Here is a 22496-nt window from a genome sequence, read left to right on the forward strand (position 1 = left end):
ACTTTGGAGTATGATACTGCATGGGTTATAGCATTTGTGCAGTGCCAAGTTGAATGAACAAGTGTTCAGGGATCATTTTTACATCCTAGGCATTTTTAAAATTATTTGGTTGAGTTAAATGTTCAGTACCATTTTAAATGTAAAGGTTTAACAGTTCAGGAGGAATTCTTCTGGGCAAAGGAATTAATCAGTTGAAATTGAGCAATAAAAATTGAGTAATTCCTGTATGGAATCCATGCCATTACTTGCCTCAGACTTGTACAGGTTGTACTTGCACTGGTTACTTTTTTTTTGTACTGCACTGGCAGCAACACTTTAGTGCAGATGTTCACAGCTCCCTTTAAATGAGCAATAACATTAAATTGCCATGAAGTTGCATAAAGTGTTTTATGAAGTCATTTTAAAAATCCTAGTCTTTTTAGTTGTCAGGTTGCACACCAGATAAATTTGAATGCGATATTTTAAAATGGGAGGTGAGGTGAATAATGGGAGCTGGCTGTCTCAATTATGACTTTCTCCTTTCTCAGTGCAATGAGTGATAGCATTTAACAGGTGAGGGGAGAAACTCAGTTCATATTTGTTCATTGACTATGGCCAATTTGAGGTGGAAGTGATATGCTTGGGCTACGGAGCAAAGTTGACTAATGGGAGCCACATTAACTCTTTTATGGTTAGGTTTAGACTTCGAATTTGCTTATTGTTTCCTCTTTATAACTTCAAGACTTGAGGTAAATCTGGATTGCAGTTTGCAGAATTTGATTTAGAAAATGATTGTTAGATTTGCCTGTATTTTCATATTCTGTTTTTGTAGAGTAATCACGATTATTGATTTGACTCAAAGCTTGTGCATGTATCATAGAGCTTTGAGCAGTAATGATCAAATACCTTATTGCTTTTATGAGGAGGAGAGAATAACTTGGATTTCATTATTATGGCTATAACTCGACAGATCGGGAAAGATCTTTGAAATTTGTGGCCTCTATCCCACCACAATTATTTCTCCCAATCCCCCTGTAACCCCATTGCGGGTCACAAAGCCCGTTGCCTTGGGATTTCTGGAGTTGTGTTTTTGTCTCTAACTGGACCATAACTGTCAGCTTGGGGTCTGGCACATATGTTGTCGAGTCCAGGTGTGAACTTTCAAAGCTGCAGTAGTATGGCGAATAAGACCCCAAACATTTGGTGTTTTCAAACACCACCAGCTTTCATTAGTGATTACCTTCATCACACCTTGTTCTTTCTCTAAAGTAGACATGGTCTGAACTTGCTGTGTAACTCATTTTTACTGCTAAGCAGAAACCTTTGGAGTTTTCACTTGGCCCATCCGTTTCCATCTTCCTCTATAACCATCAAAATGGCAGTAAATAGAGACATCTATGTCAGTATGCGTTATGTAATTTTAAGACAATTATCTTATTAATTTTGACTTTCAGTCCTTTAGTCAATTAAGTTAGAGGCTACTTTTCTCTTAGTTATCTCCCCTCCCATCTCTCCTGAAAGCATCAACTCCATCCTTGGTGATGGTGCAGACAGTAGATTCCATCCAGTATCTCCCTTGTTATCCTTATTCATGTGCCTTGATGGTGAGTCACAGCAGGATATTTGACCAATTGGGGCATCACACAATTGTGTTCTTCCCTGATGTTCTCTCTCTCTCTCTCTCTCAACACACTTTTCCAACGAAAGGCTTTTTTCTTTTTTTTCCTCTTGTCTCATTCTGCTTTGCCCCTACTATTATCTTCCCCAAGTACACAGTTATGGCAAAGATCAGCTAATTCAGGACAGACTTAGTATTGAATATGGAAAAGGCATGGTCTTAATGGTTTAGTTACTCACTAAGCTAATGGGGAGCTGCAAATTTAAAATATGCCAGAAATCACTTAATTTTAAACAGTCTTTGTGTGTTACCATTTATGTACAAATTGTTCAGGCACTTGAACCTGTATTGATCCTTTCCTTCTAAGCCGAGTCCAGTTGAAGTGCCCTTACATGTGAGATGCAATTTAATTCAACGGGCACCAACATGGGTTTGAACCTGGACATGAGTAGTTGTGTGCTGTTCAGTCCCCCAGCCTGATCTGCAATTTAATTAATCGTGGACGATCTGTTTCATTACTCCATTTTCCTTTGCTCTATGCCCTTAGAAACCCTTATAAGAACACAAAACTCTGTCGATCTCTCTCTTGAAATCTTCAATTGACCCAAGATCCACAGTCTTTTGGAAAGAGAGTGCCAGATTGTTACTAGCGTTTTTTGTGAAGGGCAGCTTTCCAAGGCTTCCTGAATGCCTAACTCGAATTTCATGATTATGCCCCCTTGTTTTGAATTCCATCACAAGAGAAAAGATTCTCAACCCTAATGACTGATTTTATTTTAAATTTCTTGATTAGATAATTCTGCAATCTTGTATACTCATGGGGCTACAAGCCAAGCTTATCATTTGTCCTCATAATTTAATCCTTTAAACGCTGATATTTTGATGAATTTGCGCATCTGCGCATCACCACCTCCCTGATTTGCACTGCCCACAATGCAGCACTTGGGTTCTGACCCACACTCTCCACAACAAAAGCATTATTTCTTCCCCTTTTTTGTTTTCTGGCCCTGAGATAAATCAATATTCCATCAAGATTTTTGTTTTTTTTGTATCCGTGTTTTGCAAACATGGAACTCCTCCAAAGTTCCTAATTCTTAATGTTTAAAAATATTTTCTGGGATGCAATGTGGGTGATCTCATATCAAACTCCCATTCTTGCCCACTTAACCTGTATATCCCTTTGTAATTTCCTGCATCCATTACACTAGCTATGTCTCCAATTTGAGTGTCCCCTCAACTGCAGCTTCCTGTTCTGTTTGGCTTAGCACTTGCAGAATAAAATCATGCCATCAAGGGGACTAACTATAAAAGCGATTACTTGAGAGGTTGTGAACACTGGCGTGCAATCTTGGTTGGCTTATGTGGATTTTAATTATTTCAGGATACAGGAGATTTTAAGTTGCTAGTATTGAAAAGGGGTGTTTTTGTTGAGGAATGCTTATACTTTCAAGGTTGTTTAAAACCTTGATCTTAATCTTTGCAGGAAATGTTTTGGCACTGCTTTAATTTTTTCAGATCTATAAAAGCTTGATTTCCTAAGGCAGATCACACAAATCCAAAAATACTAAATATGCATTAAATCCATCCATTCTCAATTAATTTTAAGTACAGTACTGTTGATTGCTCCACTGTAATCACAAGTCTATACTTTAGTGACATTGGTGATTTTAAATGTGAAAATTGTATCCCTACTATTAATTTTGAGGTAGTTTATTGCAAAGATAATTATTGCAGTTTGCTGCCTGACTGGATGTAGCTCCCATTTTTTGTGATGCGGACAATATTTGAAATATTGTTTATGAAGCTGCTAAGAGTGGTTCAAATGGCGTAAGTTTATACTTTCTTTCTCCACAGGCTCCAGAGTATGTTCCTGAAAAAGTGAAGAAGGCAGAAAAGAAATTAGAAGAAAATCCATATGACCTTGATGCATGGAGCATTCTCATACGAGAGGCACAGGTTTAGTGAAATAGGGTTATGTTTGCTTATTATACAGTTCAAAAACTTGCACAATATGATTTTTCAAAAAGTTGTGAAATTGCCTCTTACTGAGATGACAGGGGAGTAAAGCATCAAAGCTTCTTATTGCATATTTTTAAATGCTGTAAAAAATTATTTTTGATGGTTTTTACTTTTAGAACCAACCCATAGACAAAGCGCGGAAGACCTATGAGCGACTTGTCACCCAGTTCCCAAGCTCTGGCAGATTCTGGAAACTATACATTGAAGCTGAGGTTAATACTTTTTTCTTCTCAATTTCATAGGTTAATTTTAAAGTAACATTCCCTGCTTCATGAAGTTCACACCAGTGAGTTATATTATACAATAATTTTAGGTGAATATTCAGACTTTAAAAGCTAAAGGTGGCCGGGACTTAATATTTGTAGATGTAGACTGTATTTCATGTAGGGATTTAAAACATTTTAAATGAAATTTTAATGTGTGGGCCTATTGCACACCAATGATTGTTGCATGTTGGAGTTGCAACAACATTAAAATAGTCTTTAATGGTATCTGATGTGCTTTGGCCTTTTATTCAGTTGTCATGTGTCTCTTTATTGCCTCCCGTGTCATTTCTTTAGAGTTCATTTATTCTGTTCACTCACAGTATCTTGTATTTAATAGTATATTATAAGGCTGAGGCATTTTATTTGCCAAAGAGACTCTTAACCTTTAATACTGTATTGTTTGTTTAATCTTTATTTCTGTTCTAGGACTAGCGTTGTTCTAATCAGCCTACAACTATTTCTAGCCTTGCTTTTTGTTTAAAAATATATATGAAATAAATGCCCATATGCCAGACACAAAATCAAAAGGTTACGTCATTGAATGTGTCTTGATGTAATGAAATGAATGCTTTTAAGTAACATTATATTCAAGTCCTGGCTTAATAAACTGGTTAAATAAACAATCTTTATATTGTATAGTTAATATTACAGTGGTTTGTCATTTCTAATTTCATGAACATTAATGTGTTTGAAGAAATCGAGCCTTGAGACCAGGTCTGAACAGAAATTATTGCTGTTTCAGTCATAGTCCATACTGACTTTCAGCATCAGTTTCTTGCTGTATGAGATTGTTTTGGTGCAGAACATTGTCTAGTTTAAAACAAGATTTTGTCATGCCATGACATTTCAGCTGTCACTGTTGCACAAAAGCTGACTGTCTTTGAGGAGCAGGGCCTTAACAATAATTTAGGTCATATCTTAACATGATTCTTTACAAGCAATTTCATTGTCTTAGAGGCAGTGTCTGTCTTGAATGATAGTGTATTGCCCATCATCAACCTGTCATGACATGAATTCACAATACAGGATCGAGACTAACTTAATCACGACAATTACAAACTGATCCTTCCATAGTGTCATTAAAAAAACTTCAAAGTCCAGGCATATTTCCAGTTTCTTTTTAGTACTCTGAAATGCATGCAGTCTTCACAAATCTGGTAAGCAGCAATGCTACTAAGATGTTATCAGGTCAGTCAGGAGTTTTATTCATTCCTTGGCTATAGCTCTCATCAGATGCAATGTTGCTTTAATATTGTAGCAATCTTACAATAATATACAATCTGTGTCCTTATCAAAATTGGAATAATCCTCCCAACTGTAATTTTACATTAAAAATTTCTTTCTTTTCACAACATTGCCTGTTCTTTGTGTTTATGCAGTAGTCTTCATTTATTCATCTGGCATTTGTGTTTTTATGCACTATCTCCGATTTCTCTGTTTTTATTTTGTTCCAGGGTTCTGACTCCCCCCTATTTTTTTAATCTTTTGAATTAGATGAATCTCAGCTCTGTCAATCAATTCGTTCCTGTTCATTTTCCATATGCCTTTTGCAGCCATGCCACAATTTTGGTTGATCTTTAGTACTTAAACATTCACCACAATGGAACTGGAGGTCTGTGGTTCAATTTGAGTTTCTGTTCTGAATTGAGCCAAGTGCAGTCTTGGGCTGAAAAGGATGGTGTAGCAAGAGAGAGCAGATGTCTCCTACCCTCTTTGTGCCTGAAGACAGGTCTTTGGTGATTATTCGCCTAACCACAGCAAAATGCCATGATTTTTTTACTATGGGTAGGGTGAGGAATCAGGCCCTAGGCCTACCTCAGCTGGAGTGGGAATCAAACCCCTTGCTGTTGGCATTAAGCTGATCTACACACTAGCTGACTGGTCCCTCATAAAATTGGTTAGAAAGCTACAGTTAAGGGAGTGGTCAGTACTGGAAAATAGTGAGGTTACAACATATTTTATGGGCATCTAAGATTCAGGAGAGGGTGTGAAAAGCAGGCTAGTTTTAATCTGAAATTTCAATTGTCTGAGTAATCCCTAGCATAGAGACTTATCTAAAGTAACAGCCCAACACTGTTCTTGTTTGGGTATTTTTTTGTGTAAGCAGTAACTTAGAATGTAACTTCTTTAAAGTAGAATTGACTAGCTTAAGAATGGCGCAAAATTCAAACTAGTAAATTGTACCTTGCATCTTTTCCATTACATACTGATTTCCTAGATGAATGTTAGATTCTATACAATAGGTTCTACCAACTTTGTTTTACACTTTCCTTTCAAACTTTCCCACATTTCTCCCAAAGACACTGCCTGTGACGGGATTTAATTCCACAAATGTCCATCAGCACCTGACTATTGGAGAGCCTTGACTGAATACCTTACAGATACCATAATGAAGCCTGATCTTGTCTTCACCAGATATCTCTGCACATGCATTACCCAGCAAAGGTCACTGGAATTTTTGTGTATTCCGGGTGCCAGCACACAGCAATTAACTGTTGCACAGACATCTTGGGAATCAGCATCACAATATACTGTACAGTTAAATAAAAATGATAATGTGAGTTTTGTTTGTGATTTCCTGGTGGTGGACTTCTAATTGCAGCAAAGCTGGTAATTGCTGTAAGTGAGTCTCAGCACTTGTACTATCCAGCCACTCCCAACTTATGCACAGAAACATTTGAGGGCAAGAAGATGGAAAGAAGAAACACTAAACAAAATTGTACTATGGAGTTTACATTTCAGAATTCAGATAATTCTTCCATTTTGCTTGATACCTGTAGATAATCATTTCAGAATTTCATTTTACACCTGATATGGGTACATCCCTATATATCAACCACCATGCAGAATTTACAGAAAAGCACAACTATCAGACACATTTACACAGAGAACCACATGGGCACACTGGAAGGCTCTATTTGTAATATCTGTTCTCGTATCCTTGGTAGTTGAGTATTTCAGGCAGCATGACAATGGGTTTGCATTATCGTGCAAGACCAAAGGTGAAGATACCCAATGATTCCATAGCAATGCTGCCCAGCTCATACATTTTGTGGTTGTAGTCTGATAGTTTTCAGAACTCGTGTCTGTTTTGTAGATGATGCTACAGCATGAGTATTTTGGAAGTATCAGGGTAGATATTTTTAATGGAAAGGGCAAGTAGCATTAGGAGATTAGGTGCTACACTAGGTTGGGACACTTGTTTTTCACCTCGCATAAGCATATAAATCTGGTCTAAACTAGGGTGAAAGCTTTCTCCCTGCCAGTTTTCATGAGTTTGAGTGGCATCATTTAGTCAGCCTCAATCAAGTTCTAAATAGGAATTGGTCCACAGCATGTAACTGCATATAACTTGCTATAGAATTAGGGATCTGAATAACTGGAATAGAAAAATGAAAATTCAAACTAAAGTAGGTATAGGTAACAGTTCTGCAGGTTGAGATGGAGGCACATTAATGCAGAATGAATTTTGTTCTGTATTTGTCTATTCTATTCAATGTCAGCCATGGAAATATTGGCAACACTGAGTCAGAAGGTTGTGGATTCAAGTCCCAGTCAAGGCCAATGCTCCAGTGCAGTACTGAGCTGTCAAAAGGTGCTATCTTTCAGATGAGAGGTTAAACAGAGGCCCCTTCAGGATGTGAAAGATTCCATAATATTTTTGAAGATGAGTGGGGCTAATATCTTAAATCTGGGTTAATATTTTCCCCAGAGTGGCAAACATATTATCTGGTAATTATCTCTGCTGGCTGCATGTGGGAGTTTTCTGTGTGCAAATTGGCTGCCACATTTCTCATGTTACAACAGTGACTATGCCTCAAAAAGTACAAGCACTTTAGGATGTCTGATGGTTGTGAAAGATGCTATAAATGCAAATTTTTTTCATCTTATCTACCCTAGAATTACTTAATGTAGGAAGTAGAGTAATATTTCATTTTGCAGCAGTGATATCCTTTGCCATGAGCAGGAAAAAAAAGGCAATTTACAAATTTTTTTTAAACTTCCATGTGTAACTGACATTCAGTGCAAAACATTCTGAATTGTATCTGAGTATAGAATTATATTTTTTGATGAACTTCTAAATTTACGTAGAATTCAGCTCTAAGTGACGTAGTTTGTTTAAAGCTTATTTCAATTCCATATTATTCAAAATATTCAAAGACCACAACCAGTTGTGTTCTGTTAACTAAGATCCAACAAAACTGCATCTTTCAATTTTCTAATTTTTATCGGCAACTAAATTGTAGGAACAGAAGTAGGCTTTGGCACCTCAGTCCATTCATTGAGGTCATGGCTGAACTTTACCTCCATCCAGCCACCCATGGTTCTTTGACTTTTTTGATAGGCGAGAGCATTAAAGGTTAATCAGCCAGTTTTAAAAACTCCAGCCTCAACAGCATTTTGGGGAAAGAATTCCAAATTTCTGCAATCTTTTGTGTGACATCTCTTGTCATCTCTCTTAAATGGCCTGATCTTTGCTGCTGCCCCTCCAAAGTCTCAGATGCAGTCCCCAGAACTGAATGCAGTATGCCAATTGTGATTTAACTACAGCTTTATGTAACAACCTACACCCCTTTGTATTCCAGCCCCCTTGGGATACAGACCACCACACTTTTTTTTGCACCTATCCACTAGCTTTGGACTTCCTCTGTTCCTACATGGTTCCTGATTTCTCTCTATTTAGAAAATACTCTCATCTATCTTGGTCCAAAGTGGATGAACTTGCATTTCGACACAATGAACTCCATCTGATGCAGTTTTTCCCACTCAATGCTTTTCAACTTTTTGCTTCCTTCTACTCTTTACTGATCCACCTAACTTGGTGGTACCAGCAAACTTAAATATGGGGCTTTCTACTCCTTCATCTAAGCCATTTCTCTACTCTCAATTTGCTGGTAGATTGCTTTCAGAAGTTGCTACGGTTTTGATTTGTTTGATGCTATCATTGCCATTAAGCTCACTGCATAATCTTGTATCCAAAAGAGCAAAAGTGTCACTATAATTTGAGTAGTAAAAGCTTGTACATTTGCCAGCTTTAAATTTACTGAATGCATGTTTTCCCTGACCTTTTTATTGTACAATTATTTTCAGAACATGAGGAAAAGTGGAAATTCACACACTGTTCCTAAATGCATGCACTTCTTCTAGATGTGAAGAAGTAACATCAAATAAGATACAGAGTGAGGGAGAACTTTGAATGCCAAGTACATTTAACAGCTGAAAGATCAGACTAATGTCTTCCATCTGGTATATGTTTCAAACTTTCCCAATGCACTTAAATACCATCTGAAGTTGTTACGGGCAAGGGAAGGAAAATGGGAATGAATTGAATGTGTGCAGTCTTTAACATAAACCCCTGTCTACTTCGACTGTTTTTGGAAGCGTGTAAAAAAACATGAGAAATGGAAGCAGGAATAGGCCATTTGACCTCTCTAATCTGTTCCACCATTCAATAAGGTCATGGCTAATCAGATTGTGGCCTTAAAATCACTTCCCTCTCTGCCCCCATAAATGAACATGCTGTATGACATGATTGTGGTTCTGCTTTTTGAACATCATATGCTTTTGGTTACATTAAGTAAAAAAGTATTTTTAAAATAGACTATTCAGAATGAGTCATTTGCAAAATAGCATTATTTTGGTTGCAAAATCTCATGATTGTTTTATTTTACAGTTTGCACTTTTACGGAACCCTTACTGTCTGATACCTTTTTCTTTAACTGGGCTTTGAACTGTCAATGCCTGGAATCTTCATTTGAATATTGTTCCTTAGACTAATCCCATGATACATAATCTTATTAAAACTATTTGCACACTTCCTGTCTACAAAACCTTGCTTCCTGATACGTTTTAGCTACTTTTACTTGCCATTATGAATTAATGCCTCTCTTTATGGGATCTGTCTGTGTAAACTTGCCATGCTGTAAATTATACTTTTTACCAGCGGTTGCTCTGTAGTGCCTGTACTACAGACAAACTCCAATGCTCCAACCAACTCTCCTTTCTGCTTCCCAATTGCTGTAAGTTGCTATTTAACTATATGAATAATAAAATAAAAATATCTCAAGGACAGAATGTATGATGTCTTATTAAAACTCGTACATCTTTGTGCCCTGGTTCAATTATCTCCCATCCTAGATATAATCAATCTTCACTTGAAGAGCATACTTGGTATTGTCTCCCCTTGTGTAATGTCACAAAAGGTTGACTAATGTAATAGAAAATTTCTGCATTAGGTAAGCACAACTGATTTTTCTCTCATTGCCCCCCACTGTACCAATGATTACATTCTAGATAGATGAACAAGTAGATAAATTGTATGTTTGATCCTTCCGAAGATATAGATAAGGAATTACATTTTTGTGAACTTGTCTAATTCTTCAACAGAAGTCAATTGAGCTGACTAATTTTAGTAATACACTTACTTCCTATGATCCCCACCACCACCACACACACACCGCACCCCCCCCCCCCCCCCCCCCCCCCCCACCTTGTATTTTCTATTAGTTCGTTTCTATGGCTTCTGTAGACTGGTATCAGATACAGTTGATGCAACTCAGCTGGGATAATGGTTAGTTTTGTTTTGCCTCTCCTCATACATTGACAAGATTAGCAAGACTTAATTCTCTGCTGATTTCTCATGTGGGAGAGGCATTGGTTTCCTATGTGCAATTGCAGTGATGCAGGACTATCCCAACTCCAGTTTTACAACTATAATTCATAAAATGTTATTAGTGCTTTATTTGGCTTTTTAAAAAAATCTTGATTCTGTTATCATTTACAGTCAAGAAGTTTGCAGTCATTGTATGGATGAATTGGAAAAATCGATTTGAAGTGTCCTGCAACAGCAATGAGAATCAAACTATTTTAAAATTTCTGTAGTAAAACATTAATTTGTGCTTCTATCCAGATTCTAAAGGGAGTAAGGCCCATTAGCAGCCATTTTCATGACTGGATTACTTGTTCACCTTGGTGGAGTCTAGGACACTTTCTGTTGTCCTTATTTGGAGTATAATCCACTGAAGCAAAACCCCAAACACAATGACTGATCGGTTTGGCATTGGCCAACAACGGACAGACATCAGCAGTAAAGGGATTGTTGATTTCATGATCAGTTCTTCCATTATAGAAAAAAATGGGAAGATATTTACAAATGATAAAAACAATGAATCTGAAATAACAGGAAATAGAAATATTGGAGACCTGTCAGGAAGGGGGTCAGGGTAAGATAGGAACATTAGTCCAGAATTTCCTGGATGTACATGGTTACCTATGGTGTAATGTTTGTTTTGCACTTTTTAAATCCCAGAGGATAAATGTGTTATGCTACTATTCTTGGCACACCATCATTTTCTGAACTTTGTGCTTTTCTGCCTTTCCCCTTGCCAAACCTGCAAAATTGGTTTGTAGCCTTACCTCCAGTTAAGCCAGGTGCAGTTGTTTTCTCTGGATATACCCCAATTCTCTCACCTACACAACTTGCACTTACAAATAATGACGTCACTGAATGCTGTTAGTCAGAATAATTGATTACCATCATTAATTCTTAGTTATAATTTATCAAAATACTGCTTTTTGTTGGTTGAATAGTACATAATATACACAGGCCTGCACACACTGGCGCAAGTAAGAGTGGGAGAAATTTATTATGTCTGTTTTTTGGGTCCGAAACACTTGACATGTTGGCAGTGCATTCCAAAAAAAAAGGCTTGTGCCAAAATGAGCACCATCTGAATACTTCCTATGAGCTGAGGCAGCATGCCAGTTCTGGATCAATGTTCCTGATTGACGCTGGTGGTGGCACTTGGGTAAGTCTTAGGAGGCGGGGCAGGTGAATGGAGCTCACTGCTGTTGTGGAGCTAGGTAGAACAAGAATGCAATAAAAACAAAGCACTGGAAACGTTCAGGTCAGGTAGCATTTGTGAAGAGAAATAGTTAACATTTTGGGTCAATGACCCTCCAACTTGAAATGTTAACTCTGTTTTTCTCTATAGGTGCTGCCTGATCAAGTATTTCAAGCATTCTCTGTTTTTATTTCAGATTTCCAGTATTTTGCTTTTGTTGTAGAGGAAGAAGCTCTTAGCTGTACATTAGAATAAGCTTAACAAGGAAAAAACTTGGTGAGCTCCAATAATCCCTTAAATAACTGCAGGTTAGACTGTAGAAGGAACTGGAAGCGTTCCAATTGTTTCTGACTATTTTCTGAATGGGGACCTTAAACAATCATTAGGTTCCTTTTGTCGTAAGCAAAGGGCCTAAAGCCTGTTTAAAGTTGCTGTTGGGAATCCTTGAATATCATCTAAGCTGACATTGGAGCATACGAGCATGGTCTCTGATGCTTGAGGAATTAGGCCCAATTTTGTCTATCCCTGTTTCTCTGCTGCTATCAGAATTTAAGCTGAGACTTTTTAGGCATTTAAATTACTAATTTAATCCTCTAGATGAATGGTTTAAAAAGATCTACTTTATAAATCTAACAATATTCCTGAAAGACTGCAGTTTGTGTGTCACTGCCTCAAAACGGATTTGTTAGTGGAGGTTAAAAATGAGCCCTGCAATATCTCATTTAATTTCCTCCCTAATCACTTTTTTCTAAACAAAGATTCTTGAACTGATAACTGCAGATTGTATTTGGATCAGTAACAGCTCAGTGCTGCATGTGGCTAAGATCATCAATATAAATATGTCATGTGATTATTTCCCCTCTGCTTACATTTTTTTAGGTTAGATGCCATCTTTAATTTTGCTGGGCTTTTGAGGATGGTTTGTTGGGCCAAGTATGTCTTATGACAAATGCTGTGCTGCTGACCTGTATTCAGTGAGTGTTTCAACAATGCTTGACTAGCAAACGATTTATTTTAAAATATTGATAGCGTGTCACCTTTTATTTAAAAATGATCTTCACTAACTACCTGTGGACATTTGCTTAATGTCAGAACAACACTACCATGCTCCCACTATATAAATGCACATTTGCTTGCAATTACCCTTACATGATTTTCCACTTAACATGAATATTATACGCAAATGCAGTGGTGCCATGTACTGAGTGTTTCTCACACGCAGAAATGGATTTAAACTAGTTAACAATATCATGTAGCATTCATGCATTGTGGGTGTGTATATTGCATAAACTAAGTAATAAAATGTACAAACTTAACAGCACAATAAAAGGTCACAGACAATACTTAAACAAACGGTAAAGTTTTCTTTGATTTATTGTATGAATAGAATTACTCGGGAAGATTAAGCAATTTTCCTATACTTTGTGTCAGATTTGTATGGAACAGTGGTTGAATCTTTTCTGTTTAGTGGGTGTAAGAGCCTATAGCTGTTGTAGTTATAATTCATCTTTTAAAAATGTTCATGGATACTTTTTCAACATTCACCCTCCCACTGCCATTAAAAGGTGGGGGGAAGAATAAAATCCCACTAGCTCAGTTCCTTCACACCCAGCTTGTAAAGACACTGCCTAATATCTTAAGGTAAGCAGTCAAGATCCCAGCCGGAATTTCCAGTCTGCTGGTATAACCAATTGTACAATCTGTGCAGTTAGCGTGTTGCAACCTAGTCCTTGTTTTTCCGGAGTAGGGAGCACAAAAATCTTGCTGCATCATAGTGACTGATGTTCTTCTGACCAGGACAATGCTGCTGCAGTCACTGAGTACAAAAAGTCTCTGTCTTTTCCAAAAAAGGGTGGTTAAAGTTGACGCTCACTTTAACTGTTTCTTTGGAATTGTTAAGCATCGTTGTGTATACAGAATCCTGAGACTGGATATTCCTATTGATTCAACTGAAGAAAATTGAAGGGTCCAACATGAGCTTTTCTACATGAGATGTCTGCCTGAAGGCAGGTCCTTGGCGATAACCATGGCAAAGTGCCATGATTTTGTTTTTACTATGGGTATGGTGAGGAGGCAGACTCCAAGTCTACCCCAGCTGGAATAGGGATTGAACCCCATGTTGTTGGCATTAATCTGATCCACACGCTAGCTGTCTAGCCAACTGAACTAACTGGCCTCCGATGTGAGCCTTTAGTACCTACGTGACAACACATCAAAAACATCTCATTAGCTCTGCATTTTTTTTTTCTCGCTGGCAGAAGATTATGCTCTTGTCTTTCTGCAAAAATCTTAACTTTTATCTTTATTTCTCTCCTAATTTTCTCCATACTCTGAAGGTATTGCTAGGGCCTGGTTCTGGGTTCTGACACCTTGTATGTGTTGGCCCAAATATCTTGGAACGGCTGTTTGATAATGGAAGAAAATACAGATGAGACTTTATGCAGATGTCCTTTTTAGCAGTAATTGTTTACTTTCTAACTGTGGTTAGAAGAAACCTGGTGCCCTTCTCCCAAACTATAACAACCAACTATTGCCCAGCTGAAGTCAGCCAGCTCTATCTTCTTATTACACCAGACAGGAAACACTAGTGCCATTGTTATTTTTACTGGACTAGTAATCCAGGGAATGTCTGTTCAAACCCCAACCTGGCAATTTGAGAATTTGAACACTCATTAGTCAGTGACCATGAAGCTTTTTGGCTGTCTTAATAGCTTGATCCCTTTAGGGAATGAAGTCTGCTATCTTTACCTATCTGGCCTAAATGTGACCCCAGTTTCAAGTTGACTCTTTAACTGCCCTCTGGAGTGACTTTATCAAGCTGATATTTGCAGCGTCTCAAGAAGATGGTCTGGCATCACATTCTTGGGGTAATTAGGGTTCAGCATTGAATGCAAGCCTTTCAAATGAGGGTTTTTTTTAAAGTACTAATACCTATTATTCTTCTACTTGGGGCATTGACCCCTGAAACCTGACAGCTCACTTACCTATATTGCTATTTTTTCATGTTTGATTATTGTATGCTTGGAAAAAGTGCTGTGGCTCATTTGATGGATACATTCAAAACAATCACCTACTGGTATCAGCAACTTGAGATACTTGCAAGTTAATGTGAGCATTGATTTAAGTTTTATATTAATTTTATGTGGGCCTATGTAGCCCATGAAGGCAAAATACATAGATGCTGCACTGGGTACATGGGAGAACTAAAGTTGTCACAGATTTTCTAATTTTGTACAAGTCACTTTACAATTTGAGGCTGAAAGGTTAGTTTTAATCTTTCCCAATGTGGTACAACCTTGAACATTACATGGTCCGCCATTAACTTACAATTTCTTGATGTGCAGTCTGCAAAACTTCAGTTCTAGTTTACTTTTAGAAGGAACATTTTAGAAAAATCTTTCCCTGACTCTCTTGGTCTAGCCAGTGATTGAGTGCAATTTCGAACACCTTAAGGAATGTCCATGATTGTAGCATCAATTGAAATATGTTTTGCATCAATTTGAAAGTTTGGGATATAACAAAGTCGCCTAGAACGTTTACATAATCTCCCAGTTTAAGTTACATGTCTATTGATGTCAGGATTCTGTATTTTGGAACAATAGTAATACAGCTGAAGTTCCAGTTTGGTTTGCTTTTGGTTATGGTAACCAAATTAGATGTCAATTGATCATAATGATGTAGCATCCACTATTTATAGCAATCTTGAAATATCCTGGGGTTGAAATTACTCCAAGCTGTTGAAACCTACTTTTAACTATTATTGACTCTCAAACACTGGGACAAATGATCAATTCAGAGTCACTGCTCTTTCTCATGATCTTTCAAGACAAAAAATTGTGTGGTTTCTGAGCCACTCTATTTAATTTTGTATGGTAGAACTTGTCAATTTACAATCCTATGGATCAATGCATAACTTCAATTCCTCTTATATGTTTCAATCATCTTTTGATCTCCGTAAAAGTGTCTAATTCAATGCCTACGCCAAGGGATAAAATGTACCTAATATAGCTAAACCTGGACTCTTGGGATCGAAGATCTTGGAACAAAGGGACAAGGAAAACATCAGGTTCTGCAATACTTGGTTTCAAATTGTATTTAATTCAGTAGGACTTTGGTCACCTCTTATTTCTTAATACCTTGGTTTTCTACATTCCATTGAAATACCAGTCATCGATATAAGGTAGGGCACCAGTATCTTCGGAAATAATATTTTAGGCAGCTGCCAAGGAAGTGCTTTAGGAAATTGCCAATAACCCCAAATCATTTTTCAAGGAAATGAGAATCACCTGTTTTCAAATTTAATGATTAGACATCAATCATGGCTGCAATTACTCAGACTTATGGATGTGGATGACAAAACTGATTTAAACCATTGCAACACACCACTCAATGCCCTTGAGATAGGCATTACAACTCTAGTTCAGCATTTTTTGATTTCCAGACATGCCTGGTTATTCTGCTCTCGTTTTGTACTTGCAAACACATTGTAAATATCTCACCCCTCCCATTTTTGAGTCAGATGTGGCAGGCCCTTTTTATAGCCAATGTGCAAATTTTGCAGGAAACTAACTTCCCTTGAGACATTCTGGTGGAGGGAAGTTAAACATACCGTCCAACCTTGTTTCAAATGAATTAGATTGTATTAAAACAGAGGTCCAGAAAGTAACAAAGCACTTTAACCTCCATGCTGTACCAGTGACTCAGACTCACTTGATTCCACAAATAGGGAAGCTTTTGTTTTTCTAGTCTAGTGAAAATACCAATGGGATGTGAAAACCTGTGGTTCGACCATTGCTCTTTCAACATTCCCAGGACCTAAGCATCTTGAATATTGCCTTCATAATGGATGCTTTCAAAATATTAACAGTACAAATAATTAAGGTGGCATACTAGAAGAACTGGCTGGATCTTGAGGATATATAGTTTTAACATAAACCCACAGAATTGGCTCTGAATGTGGAAGAAACAAACTACTGTTTCTCACATCAGAGTTTAGGGTGTGTTTCACATCAGTTCCACCTAAAATTGATGTGATTAGGGCATAACTGGCAAAGGTCAACCTGTTATATTTGATCTTTCGTATATTTAGTGGATATGCAAAACAGTTCTCTCACTATTTCCTGACCTCTCCACTAGATCGTAGCTCAGGCAGGGTGATAATGATTGCCAGTTGCTCAGTGTAGAAGTGAAAATTTATAGGGTTGCAGGAAATTGCTATCCAGCTCTTGAGCTCCAATCTTTTGGCCCTTTTAGTTCTGAAAACAATGGTCCATTCAATCTGGAACTACAGTATTTTGCTGAACTCCTAGAAATATGATGAATGAGTTTGTGTGGGATAATCTGATTTCTGGAGGCTCAGTGTGCTGAGGCCACAGCCCCAAACTAATACTATAGGGAGAGGTGTATTTACCTGTACTAATCCATATAGTGTAAAATACAGCACCAAAGACCTACAACCAACCCCCAACCTGTGGCAAAAGTTTTGCACCATCTGTGGTAGACGGTTTACCAGTACATTCAAAGGTTTAGGCTGGTCGATCATAGGTAGCATTGTTTGCCAATGTATTCCCTGCAGTTATGACATGACAAATGCATTTCTGAGCATAGCCAATTATTTTGTCTCTTCTAATTAGCAGCTGAAGTATGACGCAACTGCCCAATAGCACTATACTATTGCATTTCCCAAAGTACAAGGTATCCTTCATGGCAACAAGCAAGCTTATGTTCCTCTTGCAGCACCCTCGATCTTACTTAAGCTGTACCCAGTACTGTCTTCTCGACCACTAATTGCATCCCGTGGCATGTGTGGTTGTGCTGTTGCTTGCAAAGGTTGGTGAGAGACAAGTAGGGTTTTATGAGGTGTTAACCTCATCATGGTAGGTTGCTGGTCTGGACCTACAAATACAAAATGAATTAAGTTCTTGGCATGGAGACATCTTCTAACAGGGCTCACGTAATCAAATACTATTTGCTTTCTCTGGGGTTGAATGAGAAGAGTGTTAGAAGGTATGGTACTTGTCTACTGCTTGGGATGCTTACAACATTACCATCTTTAATTTTGATTCTCTTGATCATCCAGTGTGGCCTCCTTTAAAGGAATAAAGAGCTGTAATTTCTGAACCCCTTTTCAATCTTTTGTCCATGCGCTGTCACGCAGACAGAGACTTGACCTATGTAGTTAGAAAGAGCTGTGTCCTAGTTGCAGTCTATTAGGGTTGTCATTAACTGAATATGCAGCTGCATTGGATTACAGTGCTTGCATATATGGAAGATTTGAATGTGCCAAAGCTTTCAATTATATGGTGCGGTTGCACTGTTGTTCTGTGCTCTGCATGGTCAGCAATAAAGCAGCTGTAATTTTTTTACGTGTGTGTTTTGGGCCAGCGATATGAATACTTGGCATGTATATGTGGACATGCACCTGCCAAATTTAAATGATTGATTCAGCATTCTTTAACACCTTTGCAGTGGCACCTTCTTGCACATCAGTTTCCATATCTTATAGTTGATGCATGTAACATCGATCTCAAAATGTCATTACCTGGTGTACATACTCTGAACTTAGCGAAGTCTCTCGGAGTGGCAAGCAAGGTGCCCTCCAGGCATCTTCTAATGCAGCATCATATTCATTTTGCTAGCAATGAAATTGGGTTTGTATGCTCTCTTATCAATAGTTCACACATTCTGGCTCTTGTTTTCAAGCTTACTATGCCAGCTCCAAAGTACATTTTGCTCCAGACAGCTTTTGAAAGGCTCAACCATGCATTAAACTGCTGATGATTGCATACTGTTCCCATTCGTAGCTCCTCCATAATGCAGCAAGACCTGGGTGACATTTGGACTTTGTGCCGATAAGTGGCAATTACATGCATGCCACATAAGTGCCAGGTAAAGACCATCTCCAATGAGAGAGAATCTAACCTTTTCCCCTTGACGTTTAATGGCAGCACATTGCTGCATCTCCTATTGTCAACGTCCTAGGGTTTGCCATTGACTAAAAACTCAACTGCGGTTGCAAGAGCAGGTCAGAGGTTTGGCATTCTGTGGTAAGTAACTCATCTGACTTCCCAAAGCTCCTCTACCATCTACAAAGCACAAGTTAGGAGTGATTCTCTTAATTTGCACGGATGAGTGAAACGCAACAACCAAGAAGCTTGACATCACCTAAGACACAGCAGCATGCTTGATTGACACTCCATTCACCGCTACCGCATTATGGCTGCAACTTCAAGAGGCACTGCAGCAACTCACTGAGGTTTCTTCAACAACGCCTTTTAAAATCTCTGACCTCTTGAACTAGAAGAACAAGGGCAGCAGAAGCAAGGGCACACCACCTTCAAGTTCTCCTAAGCAACACCATCCTGACTCTGGAATATATTGCATTCACTATTCCTTCACTGTTGCTGGGTCAAAAGCCTGGGAATCCCTACCTCAGTACTGCGGTATACCAACACCATGTCGATTGTAGTGATTCAAGAGCTAGCTCACCACCTTCTCAAGGGCATTTGGGGATGGGCAATAAATGCTGGCATTGCCAGGGGTACCTACAACTCATGAATTAATAAAATAGATTACAGGGGTATTACAGGTAAAAAAAAAAATTTTCCTATTATGGTTGCTAACCTTTTAAGTAGTTAGATCTCTCTTAAGTCTCTGTTGTTGGCCTGTGAATTCCCAATCAGATGGATATTAGTACTGTCCTCTGCTTGGTCCATGTGTGGATGTGAAAATTGGAGTTGCAGTTATCTTTAAAGTACTTGCCTGTGGTGGTAGTCTTTCTCGGTCTGCAGAATATCACATCTGTCCTAGTCTTAACCTGCTCTTGAAGCATTACACATAGCTGTTTAGGATAGTTGGTCTTTCAATGTAAATTGAAGAAAAATCCCCACTCATTTGCATCCCTGGATAACCGTTTCAGAGACAGCCAGCTTATTCAGCAAATGGCAAGATTCAGATGCCAATACTTGATGGCCAAAATGATCACAATACTGGATATGTCATGACAAAATTATACATTCAGGCAGAGCGGTCTCCCTGGCACACATCACATAACATGAATCAAAAGATAGTTATCACTTTAACAAAATGTTGAGTAGATTGAAGCGCCATACTCTTTGCTATATCTGTTATTCAGGTGCATGCTGGCTTCCCCTTCTGCTTGGTGATCCCAACTTCAGCGACTATGGGCCCGATTTTAACTCTGCAAGTGACTAGTGGGTTAAAATCTTTCCTGTTAATCCAGAGCCCATGGATTCAGCTGAACAGCCTTGACACATGAGCAGAATCAATACTATAGCAATATTTATGCTTCCAAATCTTGGATGTTTCTACTCCAAGGAAAGAACCATTGCTTAATTTCTGACAGCTTAAATCAAATTTGACACAAGTGGAAAAGCAGCATAGCTTAAATGTGAAAGTAGAAATAACTTGTGTACAATCCAAGCAAGGTATGCTTGATCAAAAAGAGGCATTATTCGATGAGATAAAGGATTCGGCCAGAATTAACCAGGTGGAAAAGAGAGCAAACGGGCTGAAGAATCAGCAGTGGAAGAGTTTCAAATATGCGATCGATAGAGTGCAAGAAATCATATTGACATGTTGAATCGTGGTTAGACAACACTTAACGGTACTGTGTATAGTTCTGGTCTCTATTATAAACATAATTAAATACCGGAGAAGGTGAAACAATTTCAGACGGATGGTACCACAATTGAGATAATATAATTGTTGGGAAAGGCTGAACCAGATTGGCTCATTTCCCTAGAAAAGAGAAGGTTGATAGGGTAGACAAAGATTTTTTAACGGCTCATGCATGAATCGCTAGTATGCAGGTAATAAGGAAGGCAATTGAAATTTTGGCGTTTATTGCTAAAGGAATAGAATATAAAAATAGGGAAGTGTTGCAACTGGACAAGGCATTGGTGAGACCGCACTTGGAGTTTTGGTCCCCTTACTTGAGGAAGGATGTAGTTGCATTGGAGGCGGTTCAGAGGAGGTTCACTAGATTGATTCCAGAGATGCAGTGCTTGTCTTCTGAGGAGAGATTGAGCAGTTTAGGCCTATACCCACTACAGTTTAGAAGGATGAGAGGAGATCTAACTGAGGTGTATAAGATGCTAAAGGGGATAGACAAGTAGATGTGGAGCAGATGTTTCCCCTTGTGGGGCATTCTAGAACGAGAGGCCATAGTTTTAGGCTAAAGGGTGGTAAATTTAAATCAGAAATGAGGAATTACTTTTCTCAAAGGGTCGTGAATCTGTGGAATTTACTATCTCCAAGTGCAGTGGATGCTGGGACGCTGAATAAATTTAAGGAGGAGATAGACAGATTTTTAATTAGTAATGGGTTGAAAGGTTATGGGGAGAGGGCGGGAAATTGGAGTTGAGGCCAAAATGAGATCAGCCATGATTGTATTGAATGGCGGGGCAGGCTTGAGAGGCTGAATTGCCTATCCTCGTTCTTATGTGATTGGGGGGATCTAAAACCAGGGCTCATAAATATAAGATAGTCATCAAAAAAAATCAGGAAATATTTCTTTACCCAAAGGCTAGTAAAAATATGGAGCTTGTTATCACAAGTAGGTGAGGTGAATAGCATTGATGCATTTACAGGGAAGTTAGATAGGCATATTAGGGAAAAAAGGAATAGAAGGTTATGCTGATGGGGTTAGATGAATTTGGGTGGGAAGAGGCTTGTATGCAGTATAAACACCACACACCATTTTGGCTGAATGGCCTGCTTCTGTGCTGTGCATTCCAATGTAGAATTCATAAGGATAATAGGGAGTGCATCAAAGAATAGAGTTCAGTGCATTTTAAACAAGCATGCTATCAAACAAAACTTTACATATGTATTAGGGAAGGTGATAAAAAGCCTAGCCAAAGAGTTAGTTTTTAAGGAACATCTGAATGAGATATTTAATCTGGAAATTCTAGAATTTAAGGCACGGCCACCAATGGTGGTGTAATGGACATCAGCAATATGCAGGAGATCAGAATTGGAGGAATCTAAACACAAGGATGACGATTTTAAATTCAAGGCATTGCCAGATAAGGAGCTAGTGTAGGTCAGCAAGCACAAAGGTGATGAGTGAACTGGACTTGATGGACAGCAAAGTTTTTGATGTACTGAAGTTTATGGTAGGTGGAAAGCTGGCCAAGAGAGCATTAGAATAGTTGAGTCTACCAGTAACAAGCATGGATAAAGTTTTCAGCAGCTGATGACCTCTGATGGGGCAGAGATGGAGGTGGAAGCTGGTGGCCTTGGGATGGTGTGGTTGCATGTGGTCTAGTTCAGTTTCAAGCAGTGGGTAGTTTTTGGGGGGGAGTGGGAGGTGGTAGTATGGCACAGTTGGTGGCTAGGTTTGGAGGGGGTGGGGAGCGAAAGGCATTGGCTTCAACCTTTTCAATATTTAATAGGAAATTTCTGCTCATTCAGTGCTGGATGCCCATAAATAGAGTGACAAATCTGTGGCAGAGTCAAGAGAGGAGATGATGAAATTGAAAGTGAAAAGGGAATATGAAATAAAGCTTTAACAATATTTATGAAGGTGGAAGATCAACCGAGTGAAGTATTGGAACAACCTGGAGGTAACAAAAGCATGGCGAGGGTTTCAGCAGCAAGCAGATGGAGGAGGAAATTAGCAGCCTTTGTAATGGTGATGATATGGTAGCTCAGCTTGGAGTCAAATAGCATTCCAAGTGACCAATAACAAAACTTGTATTGATATTTTGTGTAGTAAAACATCCCAGGCAAACATCCTCACAGCAA

General features: G+C 38.5%; 1 protein-coding gene across 4 annotated transcripts in view; it reads left to right on the forward strand.

Annotated features, from left to right (window-relative positions):
- The window catches only part of cstf3 (cleavage stimulation factor, 3' pre-RNA, subunit 3), a 118325-nt gene that overhangs the window by 20975 nt on the left and 74854 nt on the right, over positions 1–22496 (forward strand). For all 4 annotated transcript variants that reach the window (XM_041198222.1, XM_041198219.1, XM_041198220.1 and 1 more), the window contains exons 2-3: positions 3452–3553; positions 3733–3828. Coding sequence is in view for 3 of the 4 variants with exons in the window: in XM_041198219.1 (XP_041054153.1) it covers positions 3452–3553; positions 3733–3828 (198 nt within the window). In the remaining variant the exon portion in view is untranslated. The remainder of the gene's footprint in view (positions 1–3451; positions 3554–3732; positions 3829–22496) is intronic.

The sequence above is a fragment of the Carcharodon carcharias genome, chromosome 10 (assembly GCF_017639515.1).
Source record: "Carcharodon carcharias isolate sCarCar2 chromosome 10, sCarCar2.pri, whole genome shotgun sequence".
Lineage (NCBI taxonomy): Eukaryota > Metazoa > Chordata > Chondrichthyes > Lamniformes > Lamnidae > Carcharodon > Carcharodon carcharias.